The sequence below is a fragment of the Podarcis vaucheri genome, assembly GCF_965113315.1.
Source record: "Podarcis vaucheri genome assembly, chromosome: 10".
Classification (NCBI taxonomy): Eukaryota; Metazoa; Chordata; class Lepidosauria; order Squamata; family Lacertidae; genus Podarcis; species Podarcis vaucheri.
In genome coordinates this window covers 55,410,295-55,424,743 of record NC_138748.1, presented here as the reverse complement: position 1 = coordinate 55,424,743, position 14,449 = coordinate 55,410,295, and the positions used below count along the sequence as shown (strand labels likewise).

Sequence of the window (14,449 nt, the reverse complement as noted above, 5' to 3'; positions counted from 1 at the left end):
CCAACCCTAAGTTTCTCAAGGGAAGACTAAAGGCTAGGAAATAACATGTACCATAATATTCTACAATGGGAGGGAAAATCTGAGGTACTGAAAGAAGAAATCTTGCCCTGTCCAGAACTGGGCTAGAACATTTAGCAATTCTCTTAAGCACAGTCAGCTGCTTAATGATCTCGGCTAACTGCTTAATGATCACAGCTAGTGACCACCTTCTCACTAAGCCAAAAGCGTTGAGATGTCTCAGCAGCAAGCTTCCTTAGGAATTTCAAAGCCTGCCGAAATAGGTCATTTGTTCAGCAGTTCCTACCCAACAGCCATTTCTTGCAACATTTAGGCCTTTCCTCTGAGAACTCCATTCCACCCACAGCAGCAAACATCCATATTTGATGCCTAATAAAACTAAGTAGATGTAACAAGGAACCGCTAAGAGGCTAGAAACATGAAAAATGCACAATGTTATTTTTATGGCCGCTTTTCAGTCTATAGTGCACCGGAGCATTTTATAGCACTCAAATTCTAAGAAACATTGCCTCACAGGCACAGGCACACACACACTCATACACATGTGAGCATGCACATACACAATAGTGGCAGCACCAGTGCCTCAATATCCAAACTAACCTACACAATTACATTGAGGCCCCATTCACTTTCAGCCGGCAAAATGACCATGCAATTTCTTAAAGAATCATGGGAACTGTAGTTCAGGATAGGAACTAAGAACTCTCTGCAAGGCCGTTTCAACATGATGGCATGTAGGCAAGAACTTGCCCATTGCATCTCATTTAAAGTAACCCTTACATGCTATGCATGCAATATTGGCACACTAGTGCAGCAAACCGTTTGGGTCAGGGATCTCTGGTATGCTAACACTGCATGAAGAGGCAAAACAACACGGCACAGGTATGTTCCTCTACCTTGCTGAAATCTGGTTGTCTTAGGCACTGCATTCTTAGCTCGCTTCTCAGACTATGGTTGGTTCGCAGAGCAGCAAATTTAAGTATGTCGTGTAAACATGCTCTTACAGAACCCCAAACTCTCACCTTCACCCTGTTTCCAAAAACAATACGGGACAACCACTTATGTGTGTGATGGCTGACTTTCAGCACACTTTGTGATCACTTAGGCATGTACAGTAGTTGGAAATGGGGGTGGGGGAGCAATGGGAATAGACAAAAGAGATTATATATTAATCTAACGCATTTTAGACCCTTCTGGTCCCTTGCGGAAATCTAAAATCAATTTAAAATATTTTAAATTTGCAGAACTGACTATACTATACTATAGTAACCGTAATACTATACTATACTATACTATACTATACTATACTATACTATACTATACTATACTATACTATACTATTGTTATAGGATTGGGGGATTGATTTGGATGACGCTCATGAGTACCAACCCAGGCTGTGGCTTTGCAGCTACAAGATGGGGGTCTGAAATGGTCAAAGCAGTTTGCATCTCTAGCTCCCAGGCCCAACAACTGCTTTCAAGGATTCCAGAACAGAAAATGGCCATCTAAAAATGACACCAGCCAGACTATTTTCACCTTTCGCCACTCAACTTCATTGAGAAATTCTAAATTCTAGTGTTATCATGGGGGGCGGGCCACAATCTTGCCTATGCTCTCCACGCCATTTCGAATTATATCAGTGGCAGAGCACGGTCTTTCCATGCACAAGATCCCAGCTGCAGTCCTGGCATCTCCAGTTACAAAGGCTCTGAATGGCAAGATGAATAGCTGCAACTCTTGAGATCTGTTGTCAGGCATGGCTGACAATAATGGGATAGAGAAGCCTTCAGTCTTACCCGCTACAAGGCAGTTCCTTATCCATTCAGTATTCAAACTATAAGGCAGAAGTGAAATTTTAACAGGAAATTTTTCAACAATGGCCTTTCATCAACCTTTTCATCCTTTTTAAGACACAGATGGGACTGACTGTGTGTTAATCAGAGCCTAATCTTCATTTTTGGGTATAGGCTTTTCCCCTCCGCCTCCTCCTCCCTTTTGTTCCTAGCAAGTCTGTGAAGAATTGGTTTGATTCTATCCACTTAATCCTACAAGCTCTAATGGTACTTGAAGATTTTTGCTGAACAAATGCAGACAATGACATAAGATATATTCAGAAATAAAACTCTAAAGACAAACTGAGTCTTTTTTTTTTAAAAAAAAAAAGAGGAATTGGCCTTTAGAGCCTTTTTCTTTTGAAGACACTAGATTGCTCCCGTGTGCAGAAAAAAATGGTGCAAGAACATGCTCACACCCTCTTTATATATTTTTTAACAGATTACAAATAGCAAATAAAAAGGGAAAGTCAAACCAGGAAGGAGGACAGGGATTAAAATGCTTTGACCATACAAATTGTTAACACAGATACTTTTCTAGCTCTTTTATTTGTGGAAATATAAGAAATCACATGCAGATGGTACTCTGCCTATCGAGATGTGGGGCTTATTGTGTTCATTTTACTGGTTACAATGCTAGCGCTTTTGTCTCGATTCCTAATGTTCCTTTTTTTGCTGCAGTACCTGTTGCATTATAGAACCTTGGCTTTTTTATCAATATGTTGCCGTGTCGCACAAAATTTTAAAGAGCGGGAAAGAACTGCATGTCAGGAAACCACCCCAAATTTCATTACATGAAATTAGAACACAATATGCCCATAATCTTCCAAGTTAACCAGGTTGCAAAAGAATTTTTTTTCTGGAAACAACACAGAAATGAGCCCTGAACTTCCATTAGATTTCCAGAAGTGGCTTTTATGCTGTGTGAAAGGTCACATGGAAATTAACAGGTAAGAAAATGTCGGGGAAATGCAATAACGTGCTGTCCAAATGCAGCCCAAGCAGCAATCTAATTAAATAGCTATAAAGTTATGCACTACTCAGTGGTCTGAAGATCTCATTGCTTTTCTACATTTTAACACTTGGCTTATAATAGCTTAGATATCTGATTGGACATATGGACAGTGTATATTAATTTATACATTTAAGTTATTGTTAATGTCAGCAGGCAATGTTCAAGCTATATGTGTCTTGGATCCCCTCCCCCACCTTTTGCTTTATCTTATTCGGGGAACAAGTTGGCAAAACCACATTAACATGGTGCCAGCCTATACTTATAAAAGAAGAATACCCAGCACTAGCTTTGATTTTGTAAATAGATATATAGATTTTATAGAAGTTATTAAGGACCAAACATGACAGATAACAGTTGTGGAATGTGTTTGCATTTGTGTCCATCTTTGCAAATTTTGGCAGATGAGAAGCAGTGGCATATAGGACTGCTTATATATGGAGCCCTAAGTAAGACGCAGGTGGCGCTATGGGTTAAACCACGGAGCCTACGGCTTGTCAATCAGAAGGTCGGCGGTTCGAATCCCCATGACGGGGTGAGCTCCCGTTGTTCGCTCCCAGCTCCTGCCAACCTAGCAGTTCGAAAGCATGTCAAAGTGCAAGGAGATAAATAGGTACCACTCTGGCGGGAAGGTAAACGGCATTTCCATGCGCTGCTCTGGTTTGCCAGAAGCGACTTAGTCATGCTGGCCCCATGACCAGCTGTACGCCGGCTCCCTCGGCCAGTAAAGCGAGATGAGCGCCGCAACCCCAGAGTCGTCCGTGACTGGACCTAAAAGTCAGGGGTCCCTTTACCTTTAAGTAATGGTTTAACTTTAGTACATCCTTTCATGTCCTCCCTTCCAAAAAGAAAAAGTATTTTAATCCAATCCTGTTGATCTAGAATCATACGAAGAGATGAACATGTAGCTGCTTCAGCATTTGCTACTCCTTAAGGAGTTAAAATTCACAATTTTAAAAGCTCAGTTAATCTCCTTAGTGTTTCCTGTGCTCCTGTAAGTCAGTTAACAGGGCAGGCGCGCAGTTTATGCAGGGAAGGAGGGAGAGAGATATTCTTTTAGCCAGCCCCAGGGTCTCTTGACTTATTGCTTTCTCTTCCTGAAGCAAATGCTAATGCAATAGTCATAGAAAACCTCATTGCCAAAGCACTAGGAACATCAATAGTGACCTTAGCAGGGGTGTCAGGAAATTCAGCAGGCCCTGAGGAAAATCAAGGAAGGATTGATTCAAAATGGGTCTTTTATGAAAATGAAGGCATTTTCCAGAGAGTAAAATGCAAGAAGTCAATAAACAGCCCTGCTCACCTTGTATATCTTTGGTGCATGGGGGGATAAGAATTGTTTGGGAAGGGAGAGAAAGATATGTGCTTCCAAAACCTTGTCCATTTTGGCCTCTAGGAAGCGCCCTTGCCGTCAAGGAACCATAGACAGCCATTTGTAGATGGAAAGTCAACTGTAGCAAAGTATGCAAGGTCTTTATTCACACAGCCTTAAAATGGTGAACAGCATCCTTAGCTGCTTTTGTAACAGGCGCTAATTCATTTGCTGCTAGGTCACCTTCTGACGCAGATGCTCAGTTCACATACAGATGTAGAACAACTTAATAGAAAGCAATTTGATTACAACTTAATGCAAACCAATTTGATTAGACACTTAATATAAACCAGTTAGACTACAAAAACAACTGAAAAAGCACTATTTCCAAATGCTAGGCAAAATAAACATGCTTCTTCTGCATGTCTCCAAGACCAGGCCAGAAAACAGTTGTAAAATGCAGTGCAGTGGAACAGCCAGATACCACACCTCTACGCTCAAGGGAGAGAACTGCACAGGTGTGGATTGGGGTGAAGTGAGGGACATAAGAATAGCTCTTCTGTTCTGTCTCTGATTCTGGAAGAATTCATGGAAACTGGAGGAAACGATGTATTGCAGGCTAACAGGCTGAAATGAGTACCATCTCCTCCCATGAATGCTTAGACTACCAAGGAGCCTTTAGTGAGGGACTTTATAAAAAGCTTTTTTAAAGCCTAAGTACATAATGTTGACTGGATCTCCACTATGCAGGTGCTTGTAGACACTCTCCAAGAGCCTTAGGTTTAGTGAAAGAGGAGTCATCCTTACAGAAGCCATGCTGGTTTTCTTTTAGCAAGACCTGAAGGCTTGGCCATTCTAGATGATCCTAGTGGTCCCTTCTGTGATTCTATCTTTAATGCTTTCTACCAGCTTCCCCAAAATAAATGTTACGCTAGCCAGCTTGGATCTCTTCTGAATCGGTTTTTAAGAAATTGGTGTTGCACTGGTCTTTTTCCAGTCCTTGGGTATGGGGGCCGGTTTTAGGGACAAGTTACACATTTTTATTATAAGATCAACAATTTAACATCTCTTTAAGAATGCTCAGTTGTGGACTTCCGGGTTAGCGCCTCCGGCAATGGCGGATTTCCTCTGATCTGGAGGAATCCGCTCCGTGGAAATCAGGGTCTGGACCGCCACGGCGAGGCGGAGACGCACTAAAAACCACAGGCGGGAGAAGCCTGTGGACGTGGGATTCGGCTGGCACCTTTTGCGCCTCCCCTACTCGTGGGGAAACCCGGTTTCGGGGATCCGGAGCGACGTGGGGTGAGTGGCGCGGTGCTTCGAATCGACTCCTTCTTTCATGAAGTGAAGCCGCATTGCTGTTGCCGGAGAGTGCTGACTTTTTCCTGTGGACAATTGGATTTTAAACAACTACCCGTGAGTAGAACGGAAAATTGGATCTTTAAACATCTCAATTTGGCATCGTAACGGGAAGGTCCCAAACAGGAAGTCCGCCTTCCTCTTTTGTAAATAAATTGAAGCAAAGACGTTGCAAGCTAAAGCCTGGAAAGCCTTTTGTAAAGGATTTAATCTCCATCGGTTAAAATTACTAAACCCCCCTTGGAAGCAGGAGAAGAGGGGGGAAATTTTAGATCGTCTAAGCCTGCAGGAGAGAGAGTGAAGAAAGATAAATTACCACCGTTTCGAATCTGGGAACGGGCTGCCAGTAAGATCGACGTTTTGGGAAAGTTCATTGACTGTGAATAAACGTATGTTGACAGATAGTTAAATAAGAGAAATATATTGTTTCCATTGTTTCCTTTTGCACTTAAAAAGGAAAATTGAAACTAACTTTGTTGCTGGATCTGCGTTTAAAAGGATGGATACAAATGAAAATTGTTTCCCCTAGAGGGAGCTTTTGAAACTGTTGCAGGAGTGGAGCTGGGGAATTTTCCAGCTGTAGAGATTAAAGACCGTGAGAAACAGAGACTGACCTTGACAAGAATGTTGACAGAAGAAGCCTTAGTGATTGCATTTTGCAACACAAGTGCTTTATTGGAACAGCTTCATGAGAAGACGGATGTGAGGATTATTAAAATTGACAATTTGGGACAAAAAATGACTGATTTGGGACAAAAAGTGAATACCTATACAGAAACTACTCAGGAATCGATTCAGGAATTTGTTTTGACATGGCAAGCTGTGGAGAAGATGAAGGAGAAAGCTGTCGTCGAATCTCAAGTAATTAAAGTGGAGAGAGCCCCGGCCTTACAGAGGCAATTTGATGAATATAAACTGGCCTTTCATGATTGAATCTAGAGAAAGCCAGATTTGGAGGGATGGAGTCCCACTTGGTTTGGAGAAGGAAAGTTGGTCAGATCTCCAGGGATGTTCTGGCTTTTGGGATCTGGATTTGGGTCAGGGGGAGATTGGAGTTGTGGGGGCCCTTAGCTTTGGAGGGATTTTGAAACATACTCTGAAATATCTTTTGGACTTTAGTTCTGACTATGGAGAATGGGCTGACCTGTCGAGAAGGAACAAAGACATTGTTAGGTTGGAGTTTCCCCGAGATCTACTCCTCAGTGCCAAAGGAAGGAAATTAAGAATAAGATCAGCAGAAGATAAAGTAAAGTGCATGTATAAATATGAAGAAGATCTGCAGAAGGGACATGGAAAAGAGTTAAGAGCCTTGGACAGAAGATCACCAGGTTGATGGACCATGTGGAATTGATAGAAAGGACTGACAGAACCCGAGACCAGGGAGAAGAGATGGTGGAAGAAGATTGGAAAAAAGTTTAAAAATTTATTTAGAGAAATATTGTAAAATTAATGAGTGCTAGAAAAATGTTGGAATGAAATTATACGGCTTTAGTAGAAATGTTATAAGGAGTTAAGTATAAATACGTTTTAGGGTTTTAATGGTAAGATAAGGTTAAAATAAGTTAAGACAATTAAATGACAGAAAACAGTGAAAGATGGAAAGGATTTGCTGAAATAATTAATAACTAGAATACAAAAAAGGGAGGTGTGAGGAGGTCGATGAAACAAGTTAATGAAAGATAAAGATATGGAAATATTGGATGTGTTTTTAACTGTTTTTGCTTTTGTTTTTGTTTTGATGTATTGCGTCTGTTGATTTTTTTTCTTTTTTTATATGTATTGTAATGTATTGATTTGTATTGTTTACTTTTTCTTTTTTACTTCTTTCTGTAATTCTTAAACTTTTAATAAATATTTTTTTTTAAAAAAAAAGAATGCTCAGTTGTACCTGGATATTTGCCACTTTTTAATTTGCCAGCAATGCCTAGAACTTTGTCGCTTGTCACTACTGCAGGCAATGACCATTTTGCGCAGGGGTTCCATTCCTGGCCCCCACGCACATCGGCAGAGTGCGCATAAGCCTGTTGCTTCCCCATTATGCCTTCTTCCGGGCCCATCAGCGGTTGCGCATCAATTGGACACACTCAAAATGGTTGCAGCTCATGCATTTCCCTGTTTCCATCCTGAGAAAGTTGGCTAAAGCACAAAAATCTGTCCTACATAAACAAAGAACGAATGAAACACATATATTTTGTCATAGATTATTCCTAACTTTTTACCTAATTAAATATGATTATTTTTGAAAGGGCGAAGAATGATTATTCTTGAAATATCTCTTTGCTTCTTATGAACGGAAAAGAAATGATATATCCTCTGGCAAGGACTATGACCCACAAGCAGGAAACAAAAGAACTTATGGGAACTGGTTTAATTAGACTTTGCTGGATATTGGGAAATGAAAATTGTAATTCCTTCCTTCTTACGAGAAAGGATACATCAGAAGGATACCAAGGGAAAGCTAAAGAGCAGGAGCACTGCTAATTTCCTGAAACAAATAAGCTGATAATACTGGAGAGCTCCTCTTGCATTCTAGGCAACCTTCTCTCCAGCGAAACGGCACATGGCCCTATTCCAAGAGTACCGTGAGCAAAAGCAAGACCTGGAAGAGCCACAAGGCGATAAACCTATATTCATTCTACATTATAAATATAGAAGTATTCAGCAAACAAAACTGAGCTGCCTGCCTTGGTAGTTTATCAGCACTGCACACACATTCCAACAATGCAATTACCCAAATCACAAGAGCTGACAACAAATTAGTCTCACTTAAAAATTCAATGATAACAAAATAATCAATCCCTTAGACATATTCTGTAATTATATTCAATGTAACCTGTCTTCTGACTCAGTATGACACGAGGCACCATCTCCCAGCTTCCAAATCTGACGTCAGAATGCTGAGGCATCATGGGAACAACTTAACCTGTTAAGTTCCAACTCCCATACTCCCCCCAGTGCTCTGCAGTTTGTGCAAACCTGAGGAAGGGGATAGCATCTGGTTGCTGTTGGGGACCCAGACACAAGACCAGCTGCCCCAGCAACCAGATGCATATAACCCTGTTGCATGAATTTTACTGCAGGTACACAGCATATACACTCTATGCATGCTTGGGGCAATAAACACTTTATAGGACACACACTGGATATACTGCAGGTGCAACTTTGTCCTGGTCTAGCAAGGATGAAAAATTAGCAAAGTCTGTGGGTAGATAATGAAAGATTTAATGGGGGTGGGGGGTGTAGAGCTGTTCTAAATAATTTTGATGCTGGGTGCATCTTTATGTGACTGTAGGGGTACGCATTTCCAGCTTGAGCCCTGCCTTTTCTGTGCAGCTAGTCGTTCATTACTAGAGCTGAACCAAGGCCACTGTACTCACTAAACTGACATAAAATGTGAGGCTATCCTGAGTAGTTGGCATACTCCAGCTACTGGTGGGATATGGTCCAGCTGTATGACACCAACAGCGCCTCTCTCCGTACATGCACACACACACACATCCCTGGCCTAGAAAGCAATTGCAAACCTGGGAGTGTAAGAAAATGTATTCTATTTCTTTCTCTGGATGGCTATTACACCTAATGATGGCTGTACTACTTTTGGAAAGCTAGTTGTTCAGAAACAAAACACATGCTCCAAACGTAACATTATATTATCTCTCTTAACCAAGTCTCTCATTCTATGGGCGTCTGTACAGTGGCTGGAAAAGTGGATATAAGCTTCATCGGATCTGCTGCTTTGATTTTGTGGGGCAGAGGAAGGGAGGTTATATCTCTGCAAGGTTGACACTATGAGACACATTGGTTAAGAGAGATGAAGCAATGTTTCATTTGGGGCTTTTGCTTTGTTTTTGATCTATCAGTGGTTCAAAAGTGTCGTAATCATCATTTAGCGTAGAGAAAGAAATAAAATCCATTTTCTTACCTTTTCCAGGTTGACAAGTGCTGTCTGGGTATTTTGTTTTAATGGCAAAAAGCAGTCCAGAGAACAAGTAGCTCCTTTGTTCTCAGAGAAGCAGCGTGCAATATTTCTGACTGCTAGCTGGTATTACTTCACCTATTCTGCCTCTCTGGAGTGTTACAAAGCATTCACGATTAAATTCTCACACAGCTCATCTTTCTCCCCAGGTTCATTACCAACACACGACTCTCAGCTTGTTTGTTGAAAAGTGGATAACCAATCCTAAATCGTCAGCACTGTACCAATATTCCACCACCACCCTAAATTATATATATTAAAAGCAGAACACTTGATGACTTTTTGCTTCATGTACTGATTTGAGTCGTGATGGACAAGTTCAAAGTGACCCATGACCAAAGCCATAGGAAATCTGATTAGGATAGAAGAGGCGAGAGGAGTAAAGAAAGGAGGTGGAAGTAATCAGGAGCAGATGGAGACACAATGAATCCAAGGTTTCCTAATATACAAGAGAAGCAAACCTTAAGTTCATTCATGTCACAATACTTACCCTCACCTCTTCTCCCTGCCCTGCTCCCCATTCCCAAAGCCCTCTCTATCTCCCCTCTTTCCAACCTGCTACAAAGAGATCCCAGGTACAAGAGCCACCTGATATTTTGCCAGTTCATACATTACACAGGTAAACTGTAGTGGGGTAAGGAGTGGAAGGGGTGTGCATGAATCAGAGTGGGTTGTCATGGGGAAAGGGCCAGACTCTCAAAAAAGTGCTCAGACACAGCACTTTAAATCACAGGCTTGTTCCTAGAAAACATGGGGCAAAAGGTAACTGTGGATGAGCCAGGGTTGTATGCATGGAACTTGGGATCACATTCACTCGCCTCAAACAAACATTTTCTTACAGGTGCAGCTCCAATATGCACACTAGCTCTCCTGCTCACAAAGCCTGCCTCAGCTGTATGAAGCCAAAACTTCATTGCTTTGTTTGTGCTGATCCACTTCTTCCAGTAAAATAAATGAGATAGACAGCCCACACTCAGTATGTTCAAGGAAGAACACCCAGACCTCTTGATCTTCTAGGTAAAGGTAAAGGTACCCCTGACCATTAGGTCCAGTCGCGGACGACTCTGCGGTTGCGCACTCATCTTGCTCTATAGGCTGAGGGAGCCGGCGTTTGTCTGCACAGAGCTTCCGGGTCATGTGGCCAGCATGACTAAACCGCTTCTGGCGAACCAGAGCAGCGCACGGATCCTCTAAAGGTAAAGGTAAAGGTACCCCTGCCCGAACGGGCCAGTCTTGCCAGACTCTGGGGTTTGTGCGCCCATCTCACATCTATTGGCCGGGGGCCAACGCTGTCCGGAGACACTTCCGGGTCACGTGGCCAGCGTGACAACGCTGCTCTGGCGAGCCAGAGCCGCACACGGAACGCCGTTTACCTTCCCGCTGGTAAGCGGTACCTATTTATCTACTTGCCCCCGAGGGTGCTTTCGAACTGCTAGGTTGGCAGGCGCTGGGACCGAGCAGCGGGAGTGCACCCCGCCGCGGGGATTCGAACCGCCGACCTTTCGATCGGCAAGCCCTAGGCGCTGAGGCTTTAGCGGATCCTCTACTCACCAGCAATTTCTCCTTTAAAACTGCTACCAGCTCAATGGTTCACAATAGTCTAAAGACCTTCCCCAAGGTTGTGGGGGCACAAAGGGAGACAAGAGTGCTTGATTCCTCCTCCCCCTCCCACTAAACCTTGATTCACGCACAGGTTTCATGCACGAGTTTCAGCTACAGCATCAGAAAGTTGTTGCATTCAAACCAATATGGGACAGCCTGTAAAGTAGCCTGTATCACTTATTATTTCATGTTCCCTTCAACCTAAGGTTCCAGGGCAGGATATAGCAATGAAAGAACAATATTAAAAACAGTTCAAAACAACATAAAATAACAGAAATAAGGTGGCTCCTAAAAATATACATCTCTCATGTCAAAAGCCATGGTAAAGAGATACATCTTTGGCATTTGCCAGATGCACCACTGTGGGGAAGGAGTTCCACAACTTAGGGGCTGCTGCCGTGAATCCTCTCTCCCAGGTGACACACCCAATACCAACTTTCTGAGGGTGGTGGAACAACCAAGACTGAGATTATTCCTTGGTAAATAACATCTGACCAGGCCCAGATGGGTATGTAGAAAGAGAAACAGAATACTTATCTTTAGCATATTCAGGAACACTGCCTCTTCCATTCTTTCAGGACAGAATTGTTTCTACATAATCAGCAGACAAACCAATGAGTAGAGGAACATTTGTTTACCTTGAATGCTACTATGCAGTGCAGACCCAGCAGCAGCATCACCACTGCCATCAGAAGTGTGGCAAAATTCCTCATGTCCCAGATCGATTCAACCAAAGGGATACTCCCAACCTGCCAGTCATAGCAGAGAGTAATGGGAGCCAGTAGAAGCCAGGCATTGAAGGCCAGGAGGTAGGAATAAGTAAGAAACCTACAAAATGAAATGTGAAGTTCAGTTACTAGCATGCTGCTCGTAGGGGGAAAGGCAGGACTGTCACCAGTAGGTGGAAAGGACACTGGTGCAAATCAGAGCCAAGTTTAATTTGTGGGACGAAAGAACAGTGAAAGAACATTTACAACTCTGCCTTAATTTCCACACTCATATCCATTCGGCAGTACCATATCACGTTAGATGAGCAGAGATGGGCAATATCTTTATTAGGACTAATCAAAATGCCACAGAATAGTGAGTAAAGCTTTTTGAGTTCTGCAAAACACTTCATCATGTCAACTGTTGCACAACCCTGTGTGTAAGCATCTAGGCCTAAGAAAGAGTTCAGGAGAACTGAAAAGCTTGCCTGCTATTCTGTGGCATCCTGGTTGGTCCTAATACAGTGGTGCCCCGCAAGACGAAATTAATTCGTTCCGCAATTTTTGTCGTCTAGCGAATTTTTCGTCTTGCGAAGCACGAAATCCCATAGGAATGCATTGAAAAGCAATTAATGTGTTCCTATGGTCAAAAAAAGTCCAAACAAAGCCAAATTTGGTACAACAACAGTTTATTAACTGCTCTTTAAAGTCACACATACTGTAAAGAGCAGTTCAAAAATTTAAGGGAAAATAAATTAACTTTATAAACAAAACATGTCTTTGTTTTTAGTCAAAGAAAAAAAGTCGCGAGACGTTTTCGTCTTGCGAAGCAAGCCCATAGGGGAAATTCGTCTTGCGAGGCAAATCGCGAACGGAAAAAACTTTCGTCTAGCGAGTTTTTTGTATTGCGAGGCATTCGTCTTGCGGGGCACCACTGTAAAGGTGTTATCCAAATGTGATTTTTGAAGCTACCATTACAGATGCCTTTGCTTTTTATGTACATTCCTAATGGCATGCACTGGAGAAACCCAGCCAGATGGGCAGGGTGTAAATATAATAATAATAATAATAATAATAATAATAATAATAATAATAATAATAATAACAACAACAACAACAACAACAATTAGATCCCATGCAGCAGTGGCAGCAGCAGGCCCTCTATAAACTCAGTGAGATATGATGGGCTGTTCTAATGAGCCGGTTGGGCCAAGGCAACTGATCAAGCCAAACCACAGATTCATGATACGAGCTCAGATATGTAAGCTCGGCTCCCAAAAGGTAGTACAGTCAGATAAGACAAGTGTGGACAGACAAGAAGGTAGTGGGAGTTGGCAGGGCTGTAGAAAAGGCTTGCAGGATCCTGTACCTAAGTAGGAATAGGCAGGTGCAGAGCAGAAGCAGAATCTATGCTGCTTTTTTCTTAACACAGCCCATCAGCAGAAAGGAGGAGGACAAGAAAGGCCAGAGAAAAAGCATAGTGCAGCAAGGCAAGGACCCAGTAAAGTTAATTGGACCTAAGAAGACTTACGGTCTTGCACAAAACTGCCGTGCCCCACCAAAGGCTCCAGCAAAGCTCCCAGAAGACCCACAGACTGAAAATTCACTTGTGCAATAAAAGCCAACGTAGTGCAGCAGTTACAGCAGCTTTTGCCATCCCAGTGCCTTCCAGATGTTTTGGACTACAACACCCATGAGCTGCAGTCAACACTGTGCGGGGGGTGTAGTTCACAACACCTGAAAGGTATCAGGTTGGCAAAGGGTGGGTTACAATATTGGGCTAGGAGTTAAAATCTCTGCTCAGCCATGGAGCCAGTGACCGTTTCCCAGCCTAGTGGATCTCCTAGGTTTGTTGTGCAGCTAAAACGTGTGTGAGCGTGCGCACATGCACACGGGTGTCTGCACAGTTTTGTACACCACTTTGAGCTCCTTGAAGGAACAGCAGGATATAAATATATATAAGTAAGTTAGTGTCTGATAACCTTGTGAGGTATAAGAAAGGTTGGTCATATAATGGAAAAACACCTTTTTGTTTCTGAGGCAGTGATCTGATGAAAACTGCTTTTCTGCAATCTGGTAGCATTTAGAAGCCAAGACGACTGAGAAGCCAATATCAGACTGTTAATCTCAGCATCACACCCGGCTGATGTGGAAAACAACAACATAATGAGAGATTCCCTTGAGGAGCAGAGCTTCCAACATAACCCAGGCAACATGTAAGCAGCCCACAAGGATGCGGACAGCTTAGCTGCTGACCCTGCAACTGTTCTTGTGAACTATTATGAGAAGGCAAAGGAAACAGAAGTCCCCTCCCCATACCTTGTGAGAACATTTATGAAGACGAATGATAAGACCTATTTGTACAGCACTTTCAGTAGAAATGATACATAACAACAAACGGCAGAAACACCAACCAAGTGGCTTGAAAATTGCTCTGTTCTGTCTTGGCACCACTTATGATCCTTCCAAACATTCTGCCAGCACAGCCACATATTGTTTTCCAAATCCTAAAACACTCGTCACATGCTGTGCATAGTTGGCTGGTTCACATCTCAGCTTATCACAACAGAAAATCTCTTGGCTGTTTTGCTCGTTGTCAAATGCTGAAAGCTCTCATTAAATTTGCACGGT

The 14,449-nt window shown here is 42.5% G+C and overlaps 1 protein-coding gene across 1 annotated transcript in view; it reads right to left on the bottom strand.

The window, feature by feature from the left end:
• The window catches only part of TMTC1 (transmembrane O-mannosyltransferase targeting cadherins 1), a 141,246-nt gene that overhangs the window by 65,195 nt on the left and 61,602 nt on the right, over positions 1 to 14,449 (bottom strand). Inside the window, exon 8 of the mRNA XM_082240469.1 lies at positions 11,750 to 11,939. Within this exon, the coding sequence (XP_082096595.1) occupies positions 11,750 to 11,939 (190 nt within the window). The remainder of the gene's footprint in view (positions 1 to 11,749; positions 11,940 to 14,449) is intronic.